At 34.9% G+C, this 26,524-nt stretch overlaps 2 protein-coding genes across 2 annotated transcripts; one reads left to right on the forward strand and one right to left on the reverse strand.

Moving 5' to 3' along the window:
* Positions 1–3,137: 3,137 nt before the first annotated feature.
* Positions 3,138–14,392, reverse strand: LOC147481550 (gamma-interferon-responsive lysosomal thiol protein-like). The gene is made up of 7 exons (XM_086578972.1): positions 13,926–14,392; positions 13,765–13,827; positions 13,181–13,247; positions 12,961–12,972; positions 12,525–12,778; positions 12,376–12,439; positions 3,138–4,073 (listed from the first exon to the last, which is right to left on the reverse strand). Exons 1-7 carry the CDS (start codon positions 14,136–14,138, stop codon positions 3,958–3,960), a joined length of 789 nt encoding a protein of 262 aa, XP_086435098.1. The 5' UTR covers positions 14,139–14,392; the 3' UTR covers positions 3,138–3,957.
* Positions 14,393–16,687: 2,295 nt separating this feature from the next.
* On the forward strand, positions 16,688–26,330 carry LOC147481551 (protein FAR1-RELATED SEQUENCE 6-like). The gene is made up of 3 exons (XM_086578973.1): positions 16,688–16,802; positions 23,955–25,029; positions 25,265–26,330. Exons 1-3 carry the CDS (start codon positions 16,688–16,690, stop codon positions 26,328–26,330), a joined length of 2,256 nt encoding a protein of 751 aa, XP_086435099.1.
* The last annotated feature ends 194 nt before the right edge of the window (positions 26,331–26,524 follow it).

Genomic DNA, 26,524 nt, shown 5'->3' on the forward strand with positions numbered 1-26,524 from the left:
ACATTCTATTAATTTAGCATCATATTTCCAGTATAACATACAATTGTTCTCACATGCATCGATACTCATGGCTTTCATTCCTAGATCTTTCAGCATTGCTTTCATTACAGGGTACTTTTGATGGCAAAGTGATTCCTTCTGGGAACCATATCCTCAAGAGGGAAAAAAGTGTGGACACACTAGTTCCCGACCAACTATATCTCTTCTTCAAGTTATGAAGGTCAACAATTGCCGAAAGTGTAGTAACAGGAGCCTTACATGAAGGGTATAGCTTTCGTTCTGCTATTTTCTTGTATATGTTGTACCCCTTCCCCAAATCAGGTTCAAGAATAGGTGGTGGTTCAAAATCCCCCATATGATTTTCTTCATCCTCATTCAAATCACTTGCAACTACTTCATGCACTCCATAAGAAGCATCAACAAAATTCCCCATCCCAAGCCCTTCAGCCTCGGTGTTTTCTTCTTCAATCACTGGCTCCACCACCAGATCCGTACATGGGTTCTCACCATGTAAAACCCATACACAATAATTCTAATCCATCCTGGCCCGAACCTGATCAAATGTTTAGAGACTGTACCAAGCACAAAGCTTTTTCCATTTTGACATTATCTACGAGGACAAGGACACGTGGTCGAGTCGTGGTTGTTCATGTTAGGATATTTGGCCTTTACAAAGCCAATGAACGTTTATTGATTATACATGATGATGTTTAATTAAATACATGAATCTTATTATTATGTATATGGGTAAACTAATATCATATGATGAAACCATAAGTTCCATAGGTAATAGAATTAGAACAATCAAGCATATGAAAAGTCATGTGCGGGAGATTTGATTGTATCTATTTACCTAGAATACTCACAGTTAGGGGTGAAGTCGGACGCTTCACTTATAAGACTGTAATATACATAACTACTATATGATAGGATAATGATATCTCAATCATTTGAGTATGACTCTAAGTTTGTATATTGGTGTAGTCACATGACTGACACTGAGGGGATCAAAGTGAGAACACACTATAAATTCACTATTAAGGTTAGTGTGCAAATCTCACTCTACCAATTAATCCCTAGACTTGGGGAATTGTGAAAATTCATTGTGTCTCAAATTTATTACTTTGAGACGTTAAAAAGTAATGTCTATTCATAGACTAGACTTAACGTTTTGGGTAATAAATGTAGTACGTCTTGAATCACGAATTCTAATAAAGGATCCACCACTCTACGGAGTTATGTATTAGGAAATTGTGACTTAACTAATTGAGCTCAAACCCTTTGGTATAAAGAAATAGTTTCTTAATGCTCAATTGATGTTAAATGTCAAATTGGGTCAATTAGACATGGGTGTGTGATGAAGAACAAATTCCCAATGGTCTAATTGTGAATACAAGATAGGTGGAGGGGACTTAGATATAATTAATGGTAGGAAAGGACTTTCTTGAAAGTTCCAAGGGCCTTATTGTAAAATATGGATTTGTTAATGGGCACTTTCCATATTAAGAGATATATATATTAAAAGGGTTTTAATATATCAAGAAATCTTGTATGACAAGACTTGTCTTCTTAAGATAAGACTTGGAATCCTAAGTGGATCCCACTACACACACATCTACGTATTCTCAAAGTTTCTCTATATAAGAGAATGACATTTTAGAGAAAGGGACCATTAGTCTTTCCAGAAAAAGTACAACTAAAAGTAGGAGAAAAGCAAAAGTGTTTTGTGGTGTGTTGTGTGGTGAATATTACTAGAAGGCTGAAGACTATGTGATTTGGATTCAGCTTTGGAAAGTTTTTATTTACTGTCAATCTCCAATTTCGGCGGCTTTGAAGGTATTTTTCTTTTAATTATTTTTTTCATCAATACTAGATTAGCATGTTAAAGATGTAGGATTAAAGTAATCCAACAGTTCACAGTCGCAAATTGAATGAAATCAGCCACCCCCTATTTGTAAACATCTCCAAATCTATCTAATTCATTCATCCACTCTTTCTGAATTGGCCGAGACATTCTGCAAAATTAGACGTGGGGGGTTGAACAAGCACATTGTATAATCTATCGATTTGATACATGTAATTATATGATGAGAATTAATCTCCATAATTCAATCACATATCCAACAATCAATATTTAACATTAAACAAACAAACAAACAAAAAAACATAAACAAATACGCAAATAGGCAAATATTCTAATTTCTTAACAAACTTCTTGGTGGTTCCTTTCGAACGACAATCGTCAACCTCACAAAACAATGTAGTTAATACCCTAGATGAATCATTAAAAACACACATTTTCTACTAGATTGATGGGTTCATATTAGCCATGTGATTGGATGCGCGATCAAAATCAGCTCTAACACCTAGCTAATTTTAGTTACATTTTGGACAAATCCAACAATCCATACAAAAAAAAAATGTCCAAAATACGTATTGTACATCTAAAACACTGGACCCACACTGAAAAAGTTTGAAAAAGTAAACTAAAAATATTAATCCATTATAAGTTGTAATGACCCGGATTTTAGTAACGGGTATTTTGGTCATTTTTCATTCTATTTCAATATTTATATAAGAAATTACTCGTTCGACTTATCTTGTTATAATTGATTTTGATGTGGACTGGCGTAGTTATATTTGACACGAATAAATTGTCAAGTGGTTTACACAATTAGTTGATGTGTAGTTTTTTTTTTTTTTTTTTTTGGTAAAGTGATGTGTAGTTATTATTTAGGGGAATTTATTATTTATACCATTAATTGAAATCTGGTTGGGGGAGGTTTAACATTTATATATTTGGCTGGGTTTGATATGAATTTGGATAGTTGTTTGAATTGGGATTTGTGTGGGCTTGGATAGAAATATTTGTGTATATTCTATTAAATTAGGCCGGTTAAATTATTATACTGCTATATTACATTAGACCTGTTTTTTTTAGGGTGCATGTTATTTTGCACTGGGCCTATTGTATAGTATATTGGGCCTGTTCCAATATTTTGGACTTTCGCATGATTTTGTGAGAAGTTAAGGGTGGAGACACCTCATGGGTTGAGATGAACCATGAGCTGGTCCAGGGAACAAGATTTCTTAACGAATAGGATAGACATTAATTTGGGGAGTACACCTCCTCCTTTGACTTTAGGAGGAGCTAGCGGTTAGAAAAAAGACAAGCAGGAAGAAGATAAGGGGGGAGCGCACCTTTGCGTGGGGAGGTCGAGAAAAAACTCACGGATCGATCTCTCTCATTCTTAGTTCTAAATTTCAGATTATATGGTCATCACTTTATCGGATGAAGCTATGGAGTGGGTTTATATAAGCTGGTTGACTAATCACCCATAGATGAATTCAATCTTACTAAGTTGTTGCTGGGCTTGCGGAACACACGAGTAAGGTATATACAAGGGGGTTGGATTAGCGAGAATCATCCATTAATGATTCACGGGAGAGCTATTGTTTTGTGTGTTTTCTCTCCACTTTCAAATATCATGTTGGTTATGCTTTGATTGTGATTTTCTCTTGCCCTTTTATAATTGTTTCAGCAGATTTGTTTGGGTGTTATTCATGGGTTCATATTATACAGTAGGTTTTGTTTTGGTGGGTACTTAGGAGATTATTGATTATTGTTACTGAAATAAATTTTATGAAGGAGTTGGAGTTGGTTTGGCTGGAAAAACAGTTCACATGTGTTAACCGAACCTAGTATTTAAGCACATGCTAGCCAGGCCGCACTAGGCCATTCTACAGGTCGCTTCAGGTGGTCTCCAAGCCGTTGCAGGCCGCATCCAAGTCACTCATATGTCATTTGTTAGGGACAACACTAGGCCATGCATAATTTATTGTTTATTTTTCTCGCGTAATTATATTGTGGCTAGTTCAAATATAAATAAGTTAATATTCTTTTATTGGTGTCGAGAGTTAGTTGTTTGATTGAGTATTCGGGGAAACCTCAAAAGATTAGAAGTGAAATGACGTACGTGTAGAATACCGATTCAAGGTTGAGAATCGGTTAGTGGACGTTACAGGATTAGAACAGGAGTGAGGAGCCCATGTCGCCTTCCTCATCGGAATAGCTTAATCCATTCCTATAGAAACACCCTATCAATAGGAGAACTACGATTGGCTTGATCTTTAAATGGGTACATAGGCCACACCACGGCTCAGCCGCTTCCATAGGAAAACCCTTACCCCTTGTAACAAGAAAACCGGTTATTCTATTTACGTTATTACTGTTTAATTTGGTTTTAACATATGATTTTACGTGTTAAGCATGATTTTAATCTCGTAGTACGTAATATCTAACAATAGTTATTAACGGTGATCGTTTAAGTGTTTTCTTAAATATTTGTTCAATTAATTAAGCACACGGGGGATTTTATAAGAAAAACGATAAGCCAAGCAGGGCGATGTAGCTGAAAGGTAAGTCGTTACGTAAATCTTGTCAACTGTTAATAAATTTAATTCACATTGATTATTTTATATTGACTAACCATCTAACGTTGCGTGTTATAAAGTGTTAAATGATAGGGAAAATAGGCTACCAAAAGATAAGAAAAGGCGTATGCCCTCACTAAGAAAAATTTAACGTGAAACGTACTCTGATTGGTTAAGGCGGTGATGTTAGCTGTTTCGTATTTCTAAATTTATTCCCTTTAAGTTGTTTTGTAATAATTTAGTATTTTTTATTGTATTTAATAATAAATACATATTAGAATGCATCCCTTAGTTAGAAATTATGACGTGGATTAGCGTCCAGGTGTGAAGTACCAATCTTGGGTAAAATATCAGTTTCGGGACACTGCAACTACTTGATTTAACTGCCATTTGTCGAGATGGTTAAGTAGCCAGTGCCACGAATCAATATATCTTTTCGTAGTTGGGTTTACGGTTGAGGTTTTAATATATCACATGGAAGTATATTATTTGATTTTCAGGTTATGACAGGTTTTAAATTTATGAAAGGTTGGTAATACAGAGAATATTCTGCCGATTTTTTTTTAGAATGCGATGTTGAGAGGTTGTGTTATGTTTTAGTTTGAGTTTGGACTCATGGAAGTCAACCCCGCTCACGTCTTGGTTTATTAGATGGTTGAATATTTAAATCGAGCTTTTTTATCGGAATATTCAATTGTCTAGAAAATTGGGGCGCTACATAAGCTAAATGTATAAGCCAAAGATATGAGCATATCTTTCAACAATGGAATTTTCAATGTCAATTTTCTTCCAAGATTGAACTCCAAGTAATGCATTCATATTAATCAAGCAATTAGACAATGAGAATCAATCTAATTAACACTAAAGAAAAAAATAAACAAAAAGAAAAAAAGTGTCAATATTCTAACAAGAAACTAGACTAGCAGCAATCCCCAATTACATCTATCGACTCTTCGACTCCATACAAAAAACTCAAAACACACCTTTGAACCAACCAAAAAGCAAAATAGTGACAAGATAACATTCAAGTAAGCACAAACTGAACACTAAAATGAAGTCTTACAGCACCAAAAAAATAAAATTTGTACCTTTGAAGTAAGAAAATTTGAAGTGGTACCAAGCCAAGCAAAATTGAAGTAGTATCAACCCAACTAAGAAGTTCATGAAAAATAAAAACAATTAATTGAGAGAGATGGAAAACAATTAATTCAGAGTGGAGTGAGGTACTTACCCTAGTTTAAAAAAATAGCACAATAACAGTGAGAGCGACAGTGAGAGACAAGAGAAAAAACCCCTAGTTTAGAAAAGAAAAAAATAATAAAAAAAAAAAAAAAAAACCGTAGTCCAAAAAACAATGAGAGAGCGAGAGAAGAGAGTACCAGCAGTGAAAGAGAGAGAGAGAGAGGAAATTGGAGAGTGTAGCAGCAGTGAGAGAGAGATGAGAGAAAGTAAGGATATGTTTTATATTTCGACCGAAATAATAAAGTGTGATTTCTTTTGGTTTTCCTCTTTCGTCAAATTTTCATTTGTAACACTTCTTACACGGTTTGGTCAAATTTTTAGGTATTATAAATTAATTCATGAAATTCACCCGAATTACAGTAACACTTTACAACATTCTCAACGCTAATATAGTGTAGACAACTTACTAATGGTAAATAACCGTTACAAAGCAAAATAGGTGTGTGTTGCAAATATTCTGTTATGGTGTAGTGTAGAGATTGTAATAAAGATGCAAATCAGGTAGCTAAATGGGCCAACAAGTATGCTAGGATTTGCCCTCCACCTCGTTGGGTGCATGACAATGTAGAACTACTAGTCAAAGTTTAAGTATTAATAAAAGTTTCCTATCGGAAAAAAAAAAAAAAAAAAAAAGTTCGAAGACAACAATATTTGGATTATGAAAAAAAAAAGTTCAAAGACTTCATAAAGTTATGAACATGACAGCTGGTTCTAATGAGTTTGTTTTTAAAATTATAGGATTTGCTATTCAGAAAGAATTTGCGACGCAGCTTATTGCACACTTGTCCTATATTTTTTTGTAAAATTAGTTATCAGTATCAATAAAATTCCCACTTAAAAAAAAAATCGAATATAACAATATTTGGATTAGTTGGTACTCAAATTGGTAAGAGCGCCTATGGTTTTGTTTTCTTGAGTTGAGACGCAAACTCTCCTAATAGCCTTTTGGTCTATGTAGTGTTAAGGTACTAGTTAATGCTCGTGCCAGATGGCACTCAAGACACAGTGCATTTAATAAACACCACCCCTGGCGACCATCTCCATGGTAGCAATGGATCAATGTTTTACGCTTTTAGGATAGGGGTATGCTACATGCACTACTCATTTCCATTAGTTTTATAGTTCATAACCATGCCATCGCACACTCAAGTGGGCTTGACAATCCTACGCATTGACAAACCAACTCATTACACATACCACTTACAACTTGATTAACTCAACACATATTAAAATGAGGAACAAATAAGGGGAGAGAGCCTTGAATTAAGAGCATAAACTCAACAGCCCAAACACTATTGTAGACAAATATATTGAAGAGAAGATGGAGTTAAACAACCATCAAGAAATAGACTCAAGTTTTGAAATAGCTAGGGACATTTGAAATAAAGGAAAACACATACGAATCCAACACATTATCCATGAATGTTTTGTTTGTTATAGGAAACATTTATTGTGTCGCCGCCTTAAGAACAAAGAAAGATTACGTACGGGGCGTTAATAAGACTACTCTTAGTTTTAATAATTTTACTATAAATCATCGTGATTAATGTCTCACTCATTTTTTCTCATTGGTATTGATTGATGTCCTTAGAGCGGATGGAACTGTTAGAAAATGGATTTGCACAAATTCATTGAGATATGAATGAGTAATTTGTCTCCCAAGTTACGCCACTTGAGATGAAATGGGTTTATCTTGAAACAGTACGTAAAGTGAGAAAAACCTTTTCGAAATGGTGCACTGGTTCGAAACAGTGCATCATGTCGAAAAGGTGTGACCTTTCGAAATAGGCACTGGTTCGAAACAGTGATTTATGTCGAAATGGTGTGTCTTTTCGAAACATGTGACTTTTCAAAGAGTTGCTTACTTTTTTCCAAGAGTCACTGTGTTGTTTCGAAGAGGCACCACTCACCTATAAATAGTGGATGAATTTGGAGAGAAAGATACACCGATCGCATTTAGTTCGATCTTTCTCTTCTCCCCCTGTTCTTAGTCAAATACTATGTTGTGTTCGCTGATTCTATAGAATTGAAGTGCTAGCTTTCTATAGAAGGAAATCCGTTCTATCTTGGAAGACAGTTTCCCATCAACCTTCAAGTACCGTGAGGGGGAAAATTTGTCTTAAGGATATAGTGTATCTACACTAGGCTCGAATTCAACTAAGAAGTACAAGGCACGTACAAGACAAAAAGTTTGTATAGTTTGGTAATTGGTAAAGAGTAAGTACAATTAAGTTGTATATTCCTAACAGGAACTTTTGTGTATACGATATTTGTGGTAGAATATTTTGCAGATATTATTTTTGAAGAAATACATCTTGACATTGCCATATAGAGTTAATTATCTATGACTAAAAATCGGTATTATGAAATTAATGCCAACATACTTCACTGACTAGCCCAGCGACTTATTAATTGTCATGACATAAACTAGTCAAATGGGGAATTGTCGTCGTGATAGTTTGAGAGGCAACTCCGTATTTGAGGAGCCAAAGATATTCTTTAGATGAGTACTAGATTTCGAGCTTTCTCTTTAATCAAAGTGCTTGAACGACTTTAGTCACACAATGAAGCACCGTAAGTGATAAATCGTGTCTTATTGCAAATTAAGCCCATCTTTAGATTGGAGTTGCATGATATATGGACTAATGTGTAAGATTTTCAACCAATGGGTAAAAACCGTGGCCACCAAAACATGAAGCGGGAGTGTGAAGGCGTTTAACTTGAAATGCTATGCAATCCAAAACGCCTCCTATGCATAAAATTTATTTATTTGTTTACATCAATGATATATATTGTTTCTATTAAATAGCACATATGTGCATGTTTTGACCGATATTATGGAAGAAATGGTAGAAAGTGGGATCCAATTCCGTCGGTGCAGCAATTTAACAATGAAATTATTTACTCAATGCACGCATCTCATCGAAGATGCATGATCATGGAAAGAAACAATTGTTACCCATGTATTAAAGGTACTATGGCATAGGCGCTTACGATTATACACATTAAAATGAGAGAAAATAGTTGTGGCTGGTTGCAGAGTTACGCTCATGCGTGGTCATGCATTCCTCAACAATTCGAAGACTAAATAAATATGGTTTGTGTACTGCCAGCTATTAGCACCCTAATGCACTAGTCAATCAGCTGGCTTTTGACACCCTGGTTCCAATCACCATAACTGCAATATTTGTTTGTTTGTTTTTATCAGCAGCTTTGCAAATAAAGAAAAAAAAAATGTATAAAACGATGTTGTAGAGATTCGAACTGTTAACTATTTGTGAAACTGTCGTTTATTACCGGTTTGGCGGCTCGTGTTTTAAAGTTGAAAATTGGATGACAAATTGGCAGTCAACATGTATCTCGATGATGATCGGCACACATCAAACCTTTGGATGGTGCTCAAAATGATCTGGACCGTCCTTTGTTTGTTATTTTGTCTTGTAGTGCCCAAAAAACCCCTATCTTATTAGATATACTAGCTAGAATTTAACCCGTGGCTATGCTACTCTAGCCATATGGTCAAGCAATCTGCTACAAATGCTTCTAGTAACTAAAGCCAAATTTTTACTTTTAAAAATTTTGTCCCACAATTCTGATGGATGTACATTTGTAATGTACCATAGAAATTTTCTAAGTGTCTATCAATCCTACCATTTTTTTGAATTAAAATAGCAAAAAACATGTTATTGCATTCCTACTTTACTTAAAAAGATAAGTAAATTGTTTAAAGTACAATAAAGTATACTAATCTTAATTATGAGGTATAGATCATCTAATAGAATGATTTTAGTAGTCGTTTCTACGGTTGAAAAGGAAATGAACAAACATATATACATGCAAAGAGTCCTTGGAGTAGAGCAGATGATAACGGTTAAAGGGTGATCTAGTATGATGCACCAATGGTATAAAGGACCAACGTACGCCACTATATATCGCTCATTATATATTCAATAATCTAGTACTAAAGCACCCAACATTAAGCTAACCAAGTACTGCATGTCACAATGAGCTGACTAAATTCACCAAGTGTATTTTTTGAAGCACCCAATTTCTCTTAAGATATGGTGAAAATTAAGGGGGGAAAGAGGAAGAGTTTAAAATATATGAATAAAAATTGCAAATTAAGAGGGGAGAGGAAGTTGTCATGGAAGTGGTAGTTTCACCTTATAGCTATGGAATCCATCCATATAATGATATAAAGTACAGTGCTGGACTATTGGATCAAGTTATAGGCAGTGGCCTAATTGTCTGTGTGTTGGATTATTCAGCTTGAATAATCCCAAATTTTTATGGTTAAAACCTTTCAACCAGAGCATAACCGAAGCTAAGATAGCTTCGGTAGCTATTGATCACACACATCTATAGTCTCATCGAATTAGTACCTAAAAAAATATAAAACCCAAATAATTATCTAACATTGATAATTAAAAATCAGTCACAAACATACCACGATACTGAAATCAGTCAATTGGTTGAAAGGGTATCTCCAATAAAACCTGTTGTTTGTGGCAATATAGCCTTAAACATGCAAATAAGCGAAACAGTTCTTACCCTATTAGAAATCATTGGAATAGTCTCCCTAATATTGGGAGCTATCATGGTATTTGAATTGATGGGAAAACATGTTATGGGAAAAGCTACCATGGGCTTAGGTTAGGGGTGTAATACGGGGCGGATCGGGTCAACCGCAGGTCAAATAGTGATGGGTCGGGTCGGGGCGGGTCTAGGGAATACAAATCCAGTGGTCCCCGACAGGGCGGGGCGGGGCGGGTTGAAGTGTCATGTCTTAGTACCATCACCCGGCCTGTTGGGTCAGCTTACACGGTGGGTTTTGGGCGGGTCATCTGGGTCGGGTAGAAATTATCATTTTAACCCAATTTCATCCAAAAAAAACTTTCTAATTATGCAAGTAATATATTTCCAATTCACAACATAGAGAAAAAAAATTGAATCAATCAATAAAAAATAAACAAAAATAAAAAAAACTTGAACTTGAACCCAAAACCATATCTGTAAATTTGAAACTTCTTTCTCGTGATTTACCATTTGTAAATTGATTATTTTTCATAGTATGATAAAATGAAGATGGGAGCAAGAATCTATAGTATAAAATAATAAAATATAAACTAAAAAAATTCGAAATTAATACAAAGATGAATGATTCGTCTTTTAAAAAATTCGAAAGTTGAATTTGAACTTTTGATATTTGCCCAATGTTCAAACTTGAATATTTGAAATTGATGTTGAACTCATAAGTTTGTAATCATATCTCCCAAATTTCTACAAAAGTTAAAAGAAAATATAAACAAAATACAAAAATATTAGAGTTAGAGTCTTAAAATTGTGCGGGTCAACAGGGTTGGGTCAACGGCTTTTGACACGGTGCGGGTCGGGTGGCTTGATTGGTCGGGTTTGAGTATAGAACCTACACCCATAGTCTGACCACGTAGAAACGGTAACGGGGTGGGGCAGGTCTGTTTTCGGGTCGGTGCGGGTTTGGGTGGCGGGTGAAGACCGAGTACCCTACCGGATGATGGGTCAACGGTTTTTTTTTTTACACTCCTAGCTCAGGCCAAGATCAAACATTTTTGTTAATATATCAAATTACATGTGTTTATTTGCGGAAGCCAAGGTCCAAAGGATATCAAGGTTTTTTTTTTTCATAAGAAATCGATCGAATCAAATTTCTTTGTAAGCTAGTCGAATATTTAGAGAAGGAAATAAAATGTTTACTCGTAAAAGTTTTTTTTTTGTTGGGTTTAATTTAGCTTTTCTTTTTGGGTAGGAAGAGTTTCAATCCGGAAGGACTGCTTTGGTTTGGATTTAATTTAGCTTTCCTTTCTGGGTAGGAAGAGTTTCAATCTGGAATGACTGTGGAAGGACTGCTTTGGTTGTTTTTAGTATGTAGTACTAAATAGGACTCTTAAAGTATTTTTAGCACAAATCCCGATGAAATTAGGACCAACACTTAAGCTCTTATAATTTTGCTTAAAAACCGAGCTGTTTTGTATTATAGAAATATGAGCTTAAAAACTGAGCTGTTTTGTATTAATCTCTTATAACTTTGCTTAAAAATTGAGCTGCTTTTTGTATTATAGATAGCGACAAAAATTACACATTGCACATAGGTCTTAATCTTGAGTGCATCCAACATTAAACTATTTTTTTTTCTCATGAAAACTTGTTTGGTTAATTGTAAATTTCATGAAATTGCTCACTTAGTTAGGTGGATTGGATTAATTAATCCCAGCATAGCATATGATTAAACTCTATAATCGAAGTGTCAAATGGGTAAAGACACCACATAACATTTTCTCAACAGTGTCATAAAGTCCAACTTAACTATGGAGTGTGGACTAAATCTTAGTTTCCGAAAATAAATTAGAAATTTAGGCATTTGGCGAAGTAATTCGTAACTACATTTTAAGCCAAAAAAAAAGGACAAATTATAAGATGCAGTGGTTACAAACAATTGGTTTAAGTAAGACGATGAATTGTGACTATTTTGATTCAAATATATGAAAAACATATCTACTGTAATGTAAGACGAATTGTGATTATTATGATTCAAATCTATCATGAAACATATCTACTGTAATGTTTTGACATTTGAATATTTTGTTTTCTATCTCCAACGCGAAATAAAAACGATAGGGATTCCAAACTAAAACACTTTTCTTAGCAATATTCATTTCATACACTCAGAAGGCACGTCCGAGCCTTTGTAAGCTTTGCAAACGTACGCACCATAATCAGTGTAATGCTACAAAAAATAAAAATTATATGAATCAGAAGAATCAGAAATGAAAGATTTAGAAAAGAATCGGAAGAACAAAAACTAACCTGACCAAGGGTTTGCCATCGACTAGTACCCACGGAACAAACTGAAGAGGTGGTGTAAGCTCTGCTGTTTCTCTGCGTGTTTTTTTATGGGTCCTGTTATTGACGGACCCATTTGTGTTGGGCAGACCCTGGCTCAATTTGGAGTCTGCAATTGTGTTGGGCACTACCAAGAATCCAATACAGCCTACACCCAAAACCGATTTCTTAACAAAACTAAAAAAACAAGTTAAACTGGAAAAACCATCTTCTTCTCCATCAACTAGTTAAAACTCTTGGACCGAAAACAACTCATCTTCTCTGACCGCAATGACTGGAAAATATATTTTTTAGATCAATAGTAAATTTGTAATAAATTTTTTTTTTTGGAGTTCACCCAACACAAAATGGAAAAAAAAAAAAATTTGGATCCGCCAACACAAAATGGAAAGTGCCAACGATTACCTTTTTTAATAGCTGTAATTATTAAGAAAAAAAAAACAGTTTATATGTCAAACAGAGAGCTGCTGAGAGCTGCTGAGTGAAGAAACAAAATTAGTTAATTGGTTTTTAATAGAAGAGTGATGTATCAACTATCAAGTATTAACCCGATGTCCCACTCCACTCTTGACGCAGTCTGCAATCAATGTTTCATCCATACCAGTTTTCTCAAAACAAACAATCTACTCATTATTGTAGCTTCCATGCTTTACATATTCCCCAACACAAGAAAGAAATGGATAGTGCTTATCCTGCATAATAACAAGTAGATTACATGATCATTTATGAGTTATGCGTTATAATTTTTTTTTTAAAGTTTGCTCCCAATCCCAACGTTCCCAGCAAGTATACTAAATAAAAAGCCACGTTGCCACCAAAATACAGTTTGCAACGAACAAATCTAATTTTGTAGCTTCTGATTGTGCCCCAAACCAATTGGACAACAGAATTAAGAGTTTTAAAATACACATGCGAAAATATTATACGAAATATGAATAATATAGGGTGTGGAGGCCATAAAGATCAGGAACGTGGGTATATTTCACCAGGTGTCATCCTTTTTTTTTATCAAGACCAAGTGTCATCCTTGATTTCCTAACAATCCACTTGGCTTGCTTTAGATTTTGGAATTACTTGAGGAGTTGAGGTGGCTATCCAGAAACCAGTTACCAATGCTTGAGGCCGGCCTTTTAACAGCTAGCACCAAAATAAGAATTCATGGGGATGCAGGACAAATTTATAAATTATAAGCAAAGTCGAATTTTTTACCAAAGGCAGTAGATAGATGGCACATGCTTCAACAGTGTTCAAGAAACAGTCGTCCTCGCCATGCTACAAATAAAAGTAAAAAAGAAATTAGAGAATGCATGCTAGATTAGCAATATGTTTTGGGGGGAAATTAAACAACAGCAAAAGAGAAATGGCGGTACCTCGCAGACGATGGCGTCGTTTCGGGTAGTGGCATTGCCGGAAGGGACAAGGTGGAGATCAATTATATCAATGAGACCGTTTTCAAAGATAAACGATGGTTGGAAGTAGATAAACCAGGAGGAAGAGGGAGATAGTGTTTCATAATAGACTGAAAGTTTAACATTAGGAACCTCACTAGCCTTAGGATCGAGCAACAACTGTAGGAGCAGCATCAATGTCACAGACTATAGACCCTATAGTACCTAGGGTAATCACCAAGAAAAACATAAATGAAGGAGAAGCCATTTGGGAGTGGATGCTTTTACTTGTTTCGTTTGTTTGTGGTGCAGTTCCGTTTATATAGACTTGTAACTGCCTAGTGATCCCATCTGACAGTGGTGCTTTGCAAATTGGAAATCAACAATTTTATTTTATTTTTATTTTTTTCTGTTTTTAAAAAGATGTAGAAAACTACTAGCGTTTAGTTGTCTCATCATATGTTTTAATGTTGATATATTGCCATCAATTTTTCTATGAGAAGCTTTTTAAAAATCCGATTGATATATTGTTGATATATTGCCATCAATTTAACTGAATACGGATGGGCTTTTCTTTCCCTACTTAACTTTTTAGAAATCCGATTGGTAAATATGAATTCGTAAGAAAATTGTTATTGCCTATGTGGTTATCTGCCAAAGTGGTACAAAAAGTTAATATATGTTTTTTTTTTGACATCAAACGATCAAGTAAATGGAGATTTTTTATGTTGACATCCATTTCTTGTAGGTAATGCTAAATTAAATTAAATTAGTTACTACTATGTATTATCTAAGTTATTTAGTATATAAGTACATCTGTATCTATTGTACATTATATTAGAAATCATATACACTGTTTATCATTTCTAGCTATTTAGTTTTCAAAAAATTGTCATGGTGCCCGTCCAGGACAGGTCACGATCAATAATTTGAAATTGCGTGTGAAGGCACTTTAACATATAGATCAGTTCAAAACTTCAATGTCACATTTTTTTTTCCGGACAATTGTTCAATACTTCAATGTCACAATTGATGCACAATGCGTGCTTTACAGAAACAAGAAACTATAAGAGTGGGTCCTTGACCTTCTACATCAAGACAACACAAAACCTACATAATGACAACATATCATGCCCATTAAGAGACTACTAGCATTCCGGCACAACGGCCGATGCGCCGTTACATCTTTATTTGGTATTCATTGTAAAAATAAAAAAATAATAAGTTTATAGTATAGGGGTTTATTTGTAATTTAGACAAAATATAGGGATATAATTTATCGTAAAATATAGGAATGTACTATTCTGTAATTTAAGTAAAGTATAGGAGCTGTTTTGTAAATTAAAATAGTTAGATGGCAGTTTCATAATTTGTTGATAACATTAGGGACAATGTGCTAAATCAAGAGAGAAGCGTCTAAATTTTACCAGTTAAATGACAGTCTTACCCTTTCATAACGTATCAAATGAATCAATATGACAGCTAATATTTTTTCTTTTAGTCGTTTATTTTAGATAGTTGGGATGATAGATGAGATTTTAGATCAGTTTCGGATCGGATTCACGTACAGACAACCTGTATGCAAAATATTTAGTATTTTACGATTTTATTTATAAAAAAAACATATATAATATATTCGGATATATTAATTCTCAAAAACCATTCATAATTCAATTACATATCAATAAAAATTGAATAGCGAAACATGCATTTATCGAATGAATCAATATGACGGCTAATCCTTCTCTTTTTAGTCATTTATTTTAGGTTGTTGGGATAGTGAGATTTTAAAAAATAATTCACTTATCTTAAAACAGGTTAACATGTCACGGGTTGATGACCCGACCCATTAGACCTGATAACTAATCGGGTCTACCAACGGGTTATTTGGGTTAACATATGTGACCCTAACCCAACCCATTTATTTGACGGGTTCAGCGGGTCAACCCTTAAATGACCCAAAAGCTTTTTTTGCCCAACCCAAACCCGCTAATTTCGTGTCGGATTCATGTTGGGTTAGCGGGTTGTGTACAAAACTGCCACCCCTAAGTGATTCTGATGATGAGTCTGAGACCCAACATCAGGGTTATGATCTAGATTATCTTGAGCAAGCTAGGAGAGAGTCACTTGCAAGCCACCACAATGAAAACCAGTTGCACCGAGGTGGGAGTTTACGAATGGAGGTAGGTGAAGGGTCATGTTCTAAAAAGAAAGGGAAAGGGAAAATGGGGAAAATGGGGTCTCTCTTTAGAAGATCCAGTAGCATGCGTGTTGGTAAGCAGCCAGATATTGCAACCATCAATGTTGACCTCATTCGAAGAGAAGATACAAAGCAACCGTCTATTAAACAATCGTTTAAAGATGAGTCGAGGGCATTGGGTGATCAGTTCAGAACATTTTTTGGAAAATTAATCCATTATACTGCAATAAACCCGCACCAAGCTATTGCCAACCCATACACTCAGCCTATGATTGACGCAGCTTGTAGAGCGGGCCTAGGAGTAAAGCCTCCCTCCATTTATGACTTATTTCATAAGGAACTAGATATTATCTATCTGGAAGTTGAGAAATACATTGAGGCCTTGAGATGAAAATGGGCGACGTATGGGGTGATTGTCATGTGTGATGGGTGGACGGGTGCAACAAGGAAGTCTCTCATGAACTTTCTTGTGTATTGTGATGGCCAGTGCTGTTATGTACGTTCCGTGAATGTTTTAAAAGACTATAAATACCACATATCGATCATGGATCACACGAAGTCTGTTGTAAATTGGGTCGGCAAAGAAAATGTTGTCCAAATTGTTATGGACAATGGACCTAACTACAAGAAAGTAGGAGAACAGTTAGCTAAGCTTCCTGGTATGTTAATTACAATTATGATTTATATTTTCTTCATTTTCTTTTGCGAATAAATGTTAATCTTAGTAAGATACAAGGTACAACTTGTTTTGGTCAGGATGTGCTAACCATTCGATTGATCTAATATTGAAAGACTTCTGTAAGAGAGCATCGGTTTTGAAATTAATTAAAAAAGCTAAGGTGGTGGTAACGAGGTTTCATAGGTCTTTTGCTAGGTCTTTTACTTTTTTACTATAAGAGGAATTCATAGGTCTTTTGCTAGGAATCACAATATATGAATTAGAAATTGTAACGAGGTTTCAATGACACAGGCTTGATAGATTGGCAGATAGTATGGTTTCTTGACAAAATTTTCTATTTGAAGTGCCTCCATCTTAAAATCTGCTGTAGTTCAGTTAAAAGGTTCTACATCTCAGACTTATGGCCTCTTATAGTATGTAGTCTAAGACTCTAAGTAGCAGCTACTTAATTTAATGATTAAGACATTGCTAAAAACTTTATGTTACTAGTTTAACACGAAATTGTTTTTAGGTTTTATCAGCAAACTATGCAGGTGAACATTGCAATTAAAAAAACTCATTTGGCTTTATAGGTGTTACAGAATAGGCTTTATCTGTCGACATAAGTGGACTGTTTCTCATTTCTGCTTCGGAAGACGGCATTGCTTGCCTTTGGGATGTGAAGAGTTGGGTGGCTATTCGAACTTTCAACCATAGCAAAGGTAATCTGGATCCTAGATTGCTTAACTTCTTGTTTAAAATGAAGCAATTTCTTTTCTTTAAATGTTTTAATCAAATAACATAATAGCAATGTGGTTTTAACTTACACATGGCAAAGTGCATAACAAATATACTGGTAATCCCGCAGTCACTGCTCCTTCCAATAATGGAGAAGCATAAAAAGGGTTCTTATCATCCCCGTTTTTCTACGCTAAACAAGTATCCCCAGCCAGAAAGTTCCTCTGGGGGATTTATTGCACGTCTACCAACATATTGTTCAATTGAAGATGATCACATCAAGAGTGGGTTTCGAAGCCATAACACAATGAATAAGCAAATTATGGATTTAGAGGTCCTCTGTCTCTTCCCATCTTTAGTTCCTACTTTGTTGCTTACGTATATTCTACCTATATGCACAAGGCACCATATAAACTTTTTAGTTCTTTAAACAAATTTCTCAGTGCAAAAGTACATAAATACACATTATTTTTGAATGTTTAGTAACATGATAAAGTTATCAGGAAATAAATTGGTATATATTGTTTCTTTTGAGGTACATTAATTTACCATCCAAAAGCTGGTAAAATAGTAAGTAACATGTACTTTGGTTTTCTGCAACTATTGGACAGCAAGAACCCACACCTGAGGCATTACAAATGAAGGTGGATACAAGTGTGGAAAAGCGAGTTTGGGCTACAGGCATGGCTAAGGACATGACAGACATGAACAAGCACTTGCGATCACGGCTGCTAGATTTAATGCAATCCAGATTGTCTTGTGAGTTGGGCTATTCAACCACTGAAAAAAGAAGGAAGTTGGGAGCTTCTTCTAGTGGAATGTCAAGGGAGGAACACAGAGAGTATCTACCATAATAGTTTGGTTTTGTGTGTAGCTGAGATTCTTGTGCATTTCTCTCTTCCCGTTCTCTGCAATCCTGTATTTGCAAAGTAAAAATGATTAGATGTATGTGCGATCAGAATTCATAAAGTTTGTATAACAACCCTAACTTTTTAAACAACATAAATTACATTATTTGAATTGAAAATAACTATTATATTATGAAGTCTAGATTGTTCTAGAATTTGTTTGGTTGTTGTTGATTTTTCAAAATTGTTTTGACATGAATTGTTCGTTAGAACTTGTGTAGGTATTTTAGAATCATTTTTGGGCTTCAATACATTGTTAAAATGTACCTATTCATATAGGTATGGACCTTGGGTGTTTTTAGACCCATTTGAGGCCCATAGGTTAACTTAAACAGACTTAAAACATTGAATAAACAATACATGCAAATTTCTTCTGTAAAAATCTCATTATTCAAAAATAAAACCCTAGTCTCCATTAAAAATAATATTTTTGAATGAAAGAAATAAAGAGAAAGGGAAGAAGAAGAAAAGGGATTGGAGAAAAGAAAGCATATATGGGTATTATTTTGCAAATTCAATTTCGGGTGAGTAGTCTAAACCTTATTTTTCATATAATTGATTTATTACTATGATTTAGATTAGTTGCGTATTTAATTCTCTATAATGATAGAACTTTGAGATCGAAATTATTTGTTTAATCAGAGACTTTCGATATATTGAGTTACTGGCACCAAAAGTTTATCTTTGATATATAGGTGTTGTTGTGTTCAGGAGTACTTGTATATGGTAGTGAGTAAACCATGTGTTTATTGATTGATTGGTATTATTATATAGGCCTGCAACTGTTTTGAATGATGTGAAGTCATTGGATTCATATTATAGGGTTTTGATTTTCAGAATTTCAGAACTGTTCTTAGTACTTTAAGCATAGAAAATTCGTTTTTGATCTTTTTGATATGAATCCAACGCCTGTCTACTCTAGACACTCATATCTACAACTTTCGTGTTTTGTAAAATTTCATATCTAGTCGTTTTGCATACTGAAATTTAAGTTGAAGTCTGACGCAGAAAATGGAACTGAAACTGAGCAGTCTGCAGTAATAAAATCATATAAAATAAAATATTTACTCTTTTGTGTTGATTCCAAAACCATTAGAATCTAGACTTATAGAGGTAAAACCTCATACTTTGACCCGAGTTCATACTCGTATTTAAGATTATGAAAACTGACTTCAATATATGATAACTGTTTGTGCACATATTCTGGATGTGTTGCATTGTAGGAAGTATATAGGACACTATACTTTGTAGATTTGTACGAAAGAAAAACCTAATGAAACCTTAGATAGTCATTTATTCGACGCAGTGAGCCTCACTTAATTTGGATGAGTGACGGAAAAGATATGACCTTGACAATTATATGCGTCAGAAATTCTATTCGTCAGAAAACAGTTTTCTACATAGGGTTTGATCACAAATTGCATAGAGCTAGGGGGAGAGTTAGAGTTTTTGTAAAATATGAAAAGGTGAGTTTTATAAGTCTTCTTTCTATCTCAATTGGCCTCGTCATATTCCGAGGTCTGTGGAGGTAGATATGATGTTTGGAAGTTTACTGGCAGAAAATAGTGCGTCAGAAATCAGTTTCTGTGCACTGTATTCTAACCTAGTTTTCGTATACTTAGAATGAGATTAAATATTTTTGTAAAACATAAAAAAGTAAGTTCTATGTGTCAGCTTTTCAACACAAAAAGCCTCGATGTATTTGGATACCTGTGGAAAGAGTTGTTCCATTCGGAAGATGGTCCATCAGAAATCCAATTTGCTGAAATTAGGATTTTTACCGTTTTTGACCTAAGTTTTCTTCTAGATAGCCTGAGGGTGGGACTTCGAGTTCTACATAAAAAAGTATGTCTACATACCCTAGTTTCTAAATAATTAAGTTACATGTCATTTGGATGAATATAGGAAAAGTTATAGCTTTGACAATGTGGCTGATAAGAACTACGAAGGATTGATTCCAATCTTGAAAGATTTGGATACGTAGGCAGCTTTGAGCAAAAGTGCAGCCATTACACTATACTATATTATATATTAGTTATTATGATAATTATATGTGTACAATGTTAGTATTTAATTGTGTACGTGATTGTGGTTATTTAAAATGTATTCCCGAGACATTTAACTAATGCGTTATTTCTGATTGAACTTTTTGATATCTAAGATTTATATAATTGATAATGAGGTGAGTTGATTAGTTTTGTGTTTGAAATCTTTAGTAATGAATTATTGTTTGAGACGATGTTTGTTTTGTAATGAAAATATTATAATAACTGAGAACTCTTGAGTGTTAAAATCCGGTGTAAAAGTGTCTGGTGAAAATTTAATGTGTCGCCCACATCTTTAGATCTCTCCACGCCTCTTTAATGAAAAGAAATGAAATGTTTATGACTAATGATGTCATGTGAAAAGCCGCCTTAGAGAGGAACTAAGGTATTCGCCTTGCGGGTTGGCTGTATTCCTTGAATGTACGGGAATGTAGGTGGGTATTCCATGAATGTGGCGGGAATGACCCAAGGTATTCATTGAATGTGCCATGAATGACATGTTAGTGTTATGATGGGTATTTCTTGAATGTGGCGGGAATGACCCAAGATATTCATTGAATGTGCCATGAATGACCTGATATTTTGTTATGCCCAAAAGAGGCTTTGTGATTGTGTGTATGGGAAGCCCAGAGATGGCTGTGACTCACAAGTTACGAGTTTACAAGATGAAAATATATTTTCTGGAGGCGATATCCCCACTTGGGACATATGTCTTGTAGTAGTACTCGGTGTGAGTAAGGCACACGGATATGTGTAATTTGGCAAATGTGTGTAGTGCAAATCGTGGAGTAGGAACTAAAGGTTGAGCTGTGTCTTTTAATAAAGGAGTCAACGAGATAATTAATAAGCAAAGTAAAATATTGATTTTACGTGTGATGGAGTTATTGCATATAAATATTTATATATTATGATGTATATGATTTCTTATGAGAAATGTTTATGTGGTTTGTGTGAGTTGATACTCACGAGGGATGAATGTACTCTCTGGTTGTGATTCTTCTCTTTCTCATAAATAGACGAGTGGTTTTAAAGAAAAATATTGGCTTTATGTATAAGCGAGTTATTGGATATGATTGGTTATGTATTATGATATGATACATAGGATTTCTTACGAAGGGATGTAAATATTGTTAACGTGATATAATTGATACGGTGGGGTGATATATTATGTCAGATTGTATATTCTCATGGTTATGGTGAGAGGAGTAGATGTACGAATTAAATGTTTAGGTTTGTGAAACCTAACTTTGTTTTGCAGGAAGGTAGGACTTAATGATATTTTGTGCAGGGACGCTGTCCTACCCTTAGACAGCAGTAGATATTGGTAAGATTTAATTCAATTACTAAGTTATTATAATGAGTTAATATAATGGATGACTTGCTTAGGAAGAAACTATGCCGGTTGAAATGACGGAACTACCTGTCTTCCAAACTGAGAATGGTTAAGTTATGGGTACATATAAAGTGTTGTTTGAATAATTAAAGTATGAAACTATTTTATATTTTTAGTCTTACTCATACCAGCAAATTCAATTTGCTGACCCATGTTTGCTTTGTTTTGCAACGTGGGTGTGTTCTTAGGAACATAGATTGTGGAATGCAGCAGATGAAGATGCTTGATTGGGATTCGCTCTTGGAGTCTTACTGGTATAAGTTTTATGAAGTATAAAGTCTTGATTTGAAATAGATGTAATAGAGTGGTTTAGTAAATTCTTGAATTTGTACATTAAGAGTTGTTCGTTTGGTTTTAATTTGATCTCATATTTTAATATCGTGGTTGATAATGGGTTATTAGGGTTTTGTTTAATCCTGGATTTTCATAAGATGGAATAGGGTGTGGATAATTCCCTATTTTTAATTTTCTGGAAATTTGGGGTGTGACAGCTTGCCAATGTGAATGTGTAGTGTGGTTTTCAGTAATAGTCTTGAAAAATAAATAAGCATAATGGATTCTTTCTTCCACACACAGAGAAACCTATTTGAATCCTATAGGTATGCGGAACGAAACTATGTGAATTTGTCGAATAATCATAGCATACTTTGCCACTAATTAGTCGACCTCTCTTTACCAATGATATTTTCTGGTATATTGCGATATTTATGTATATTTACCATGATTCCGGTTTTTCTACACCTCATTATGCCGACCTTTGACACATGATATTTACCATAAATATCGGAAATCTATCTTCCCGATAAATTGCTTTGACATGAAATTTTGTACTATGACTTCAGTGCTATTCTTACTACTCATGCTCATCAGTTTCATCCATTCTATGTTTGTCTTGTACAGTGACACCTACTTTTTTGTTTGGCACTTACCCAAATAGATTTCCTGTACTGGGATTCAAAGAATAGGTGCTTTGAATTAATTTTCTCCGGAATTATTACACAGGCAACAAGAGCAATACCTTTCTTTGGATCAAGCTATCCTGAGTGGGATGGTTGCCTAACAATAGCTTCCATGTTGTAAATTAAATGAGTGCTTAGGAACAACATACTTTCCCCACTCTAGAATGATCCTTCTAACTGTTTTTCTAGGGACTCTCAAGGCATTTTAAGCGGACTTTGAGGTAAACACTCCATTTGGAATAGGGGTCCAAATAATTTTATCTTTAATTGCATACTTGTTGATCTCAGTAAATAAGATCGTATAATATTTTTGAACCGACATTGTGGTATTTTATGCATTGTGAATGCTACGTACGGGACTCATTTCAAGTTTGATTTAACAAACTACAGTTAATAAGTTGTATGGGTTCTATCAGTTTGAGAAGTTCAATCTTTCATAATCCGAAAAGAAAATAATAGCAACCTTCACCTTTTTACTTGATTGAAAATGCACACTATTGGTTAGAAGGCGTCACCCTATAACTGCCTTTTGATATTGCTTATGAAGTTAACCTCATGGTAGAGTTTTTTGAATGAAGAATGAGACAACACATATGTTTTGGACATTTTCCCATTTGAATGAGCCAAGTACAACCAAGAAATGGGGCTCAACCCCTTGGTTTTAATCCGGTTGAGTATAAATCCCTTCCTATCGGCCCATACCACATAACATCCCTATTTATCGGCCCATACCACATAACCTCTCTGTTTTCCAATAACAGGGCAAATCCAATTCGATTTTTATTTCCTATTTTATTTTATTACCCTTTTTACAGATTCATCGTAATTTCGACCAAGAAGAACGCGGATCCATCTGCTTGGATAACACAATTTGACCTCCTTTGTTTCTCAATTGATGAAAGAAGGTTCGATGCTAAAGAGATTCACCTCTTTTCAATCTTCCTTGCAATTTTGATTTTGACCATGAAATTTTAAAAGTTAAATTGCTGAAAATATTGTTTCGTTGGTGATATTGACTATGTAAAAATACATTTGCATATGTTCATCAATTTGTTTGCTAGAACAATGATTATGATTTATTACTTTTTTTTTTTTTTTTTGCAAATGCAGACATGGATGGGACTGCTCTTTTTGCTATTATGTACGAGACGCAAATTATGAGTGTCTGTGTCGGGACTAACGGTATAATTGCTGATTTGAAGCGTACGATTTCTGAAAAGTGGCCAGACCTTACTCCATTGTCTATAGAATTGTTTTTTGTGAGGGATTCAAAGCATACTGTGATAGATACTGACTCGGAGCTTCAATCCCTTGTTTTCCTCAATTTGGTTAAAGGTTTTGATACATTCTTGATAACAACATCGTCAAGAGGATTTTTTGCTTTATGTGACGTTGGTTCTAGTTCCAAAGTCTCTATTCAGGCTTCTTCTTGTACTTCTAGTTCTTCTATGTCTTCTGCTATATATGATGAAAAATATGTTAATGTCGGTTCTTTGCCTATTTTGACTGGTGTGGGACAAAGATTTCCTGGTGGTGCTGCTAATTTTCGTGTTGAGCTTTTACGTCGTTGTCTTGTTAATCATTACAGAGTTCTTATTAAGAAGAATGATCCTGATAGAGTCACGGTTGAGTGTTATTTGAAGACTAAAATTGGGTGTCTATGGAGAGTTCACACATCCAAGAAATACAAGATGCCGAAGTTCTTTGAAATAAAGACAATGGAAGCAAAACACACATGTGGAGCTGGATTCACTGACGTTAACAATCCCCCAGTGAATAGTAAACTTGTAAAGAGTATTGTTTTAGATATGGTGAGAGACAAGCCTTTGATTAAGCCAGGTGAAATCATTGACCATTTTCTAAGGGTATATGATGTGAACTTGAATTATTACTTTGCGCATACCGGCATAGATCTTGCATTGAAGGAGATACATGGGGAGCATGCTTTATCTTATCATCAATTACATTGGTATGTTGGAAAGTTGAAAGAAACCAATCCAGGGAGTCATGTTGTTTTAGAAAAGGAATCAACAACAGGAAAGTTCAAGAGATTATTTGTTGCATTTGGTGCTTGTATTCACGGCTTTAATGTATGTCGTCCTATGCTTTGTTTGGATGGAACTTTCGTGAAAACAAAATACAAGGGGTGTGTCTTGTCAGCTACTGCCAAAAATGCAAATGGGGGGTATGTCTTTTTAAGTTTGTGACTTTTCACATAGTAGTTTGTAAAACTGAACAAGCGTGTGAACTAACATAAACTATGAAAATTTACGTTCACATAGTAGTTTAGCCTATGCATTTTAATATTTACATACTAATTTAGCCTATGAAAATTTATTTTTACATATAAGAGTTAAGTTTTCATAATGAGTATGGTACGCAAAATCAAATCAGTAATTGATGTTTATTTGTGTTCCAAGTATTTTTCCAGTAGCTATAGCAGTTGTACTTTCTGAAACTGATGACAATTGGGATTGGTTCTTGGAGCAACTTAAGTTGGTGGTCTCCAAAGATCGTAGGCTAACTTTTATATCTGATAGAAACCATGGTCTACTCGTGGGTGTCTCTCGCGTTTTTCCTGATTCCCATCATGGTTATTGTTTGTGGCACCTTAAAAATAACATTAATTTAGCTATGCCCATCAACCATTGCTTCCGCTTGCATACCCTAGATCTCTTTTCAGACCTTGCCTATGTTGGGACGCACCATGAGTTTGCGAAAGTGATGGCTGATTTTCGAGATGTTTGTGGCAATCAAGTGAAAACATTTTTGTCCACCATAGGTTATGAGCATTGGTGTAATGCTTATTTTCAAGGAAATAAATATGGCGATATGTGCTCCAATATTGCAGAAAGCTTCAACTCTTGGATCCTACTAGAACGCCACTTGCCTATCACTGCAATGGTGGACAAGTTCCGTGGGAAAATTATGAAAATGATGTCTGATCGGCGGGAGTTAGCTAGGAGTTGGACTACTGTCTTATGTCCATCTATGGAAACTTTATTGGCTGAGAGGATCGAGGTGGGGAGAAGTTGGGTGGTTCTCAAGTTAAGGGAGGGTATTTTTGAGGTGCGTGCTACTCATACTCACTTGGATGACTTGAATAGAAGTCACTGCTATTGTAATTGGTGGAGAATCGAAGGATTCCCTTGTGCGCACGCAATGCGCTCCATTTTGGCTGATGGATTGAATGTGTATACCTACTGTGATAACTTCTTCTATTCTCAGATATTCCGCGATAGTTATTCAAGAGCTATAGTACCTGTGGAGAACAATAAAATGCCTGCTAAGATAGCAAGTGTGCCTGATTTACTACCTCCGGATCTGAAAAAGAAGATGGGGAGACCAAACAAGAAACGGAAGCACAGCACGGGTGCTACAAGTGGTAGGAAGAAGAACAAGGGCCCTTGCTATGGCCACCACAACCCAAGAGTGGGCTCCACTCATACAACATGCTCTGCACCGGTTCAATTATCTATTCTTTGATGGTCGCTCTTATATAAAAGCAAGATGTCAATGAATTTGCATTTTTTCATCTATTCTTTGATGTTGCTCGTATATGAAAAACAAGATGTCGATGAACTTGGTTTTTTTTTTTTTTTTTTTTTCTGATGTTGGATTTTATAGTTTGATGTTGGATTTTATATGTTACGTTTTTTAGTTGGAGATTTTCAAAAGAG

The sequence above is a fragment of the Coptis chinensis genome, chromosome 8 (assembly GCF_015680905.1).
Source record: "Coptis chinensis isolate HL-2020 chromosome 8, ASM1568090v1, whole genome shotgun sequence".
Taxonomy (NCBI): domain Eukaryota; kingdom Viridiplantae; phylum Streptophyta; class Magnoliopsida; order Ranunculales; family Ranunculaceae; genus Coptis; species Coptis chinensis.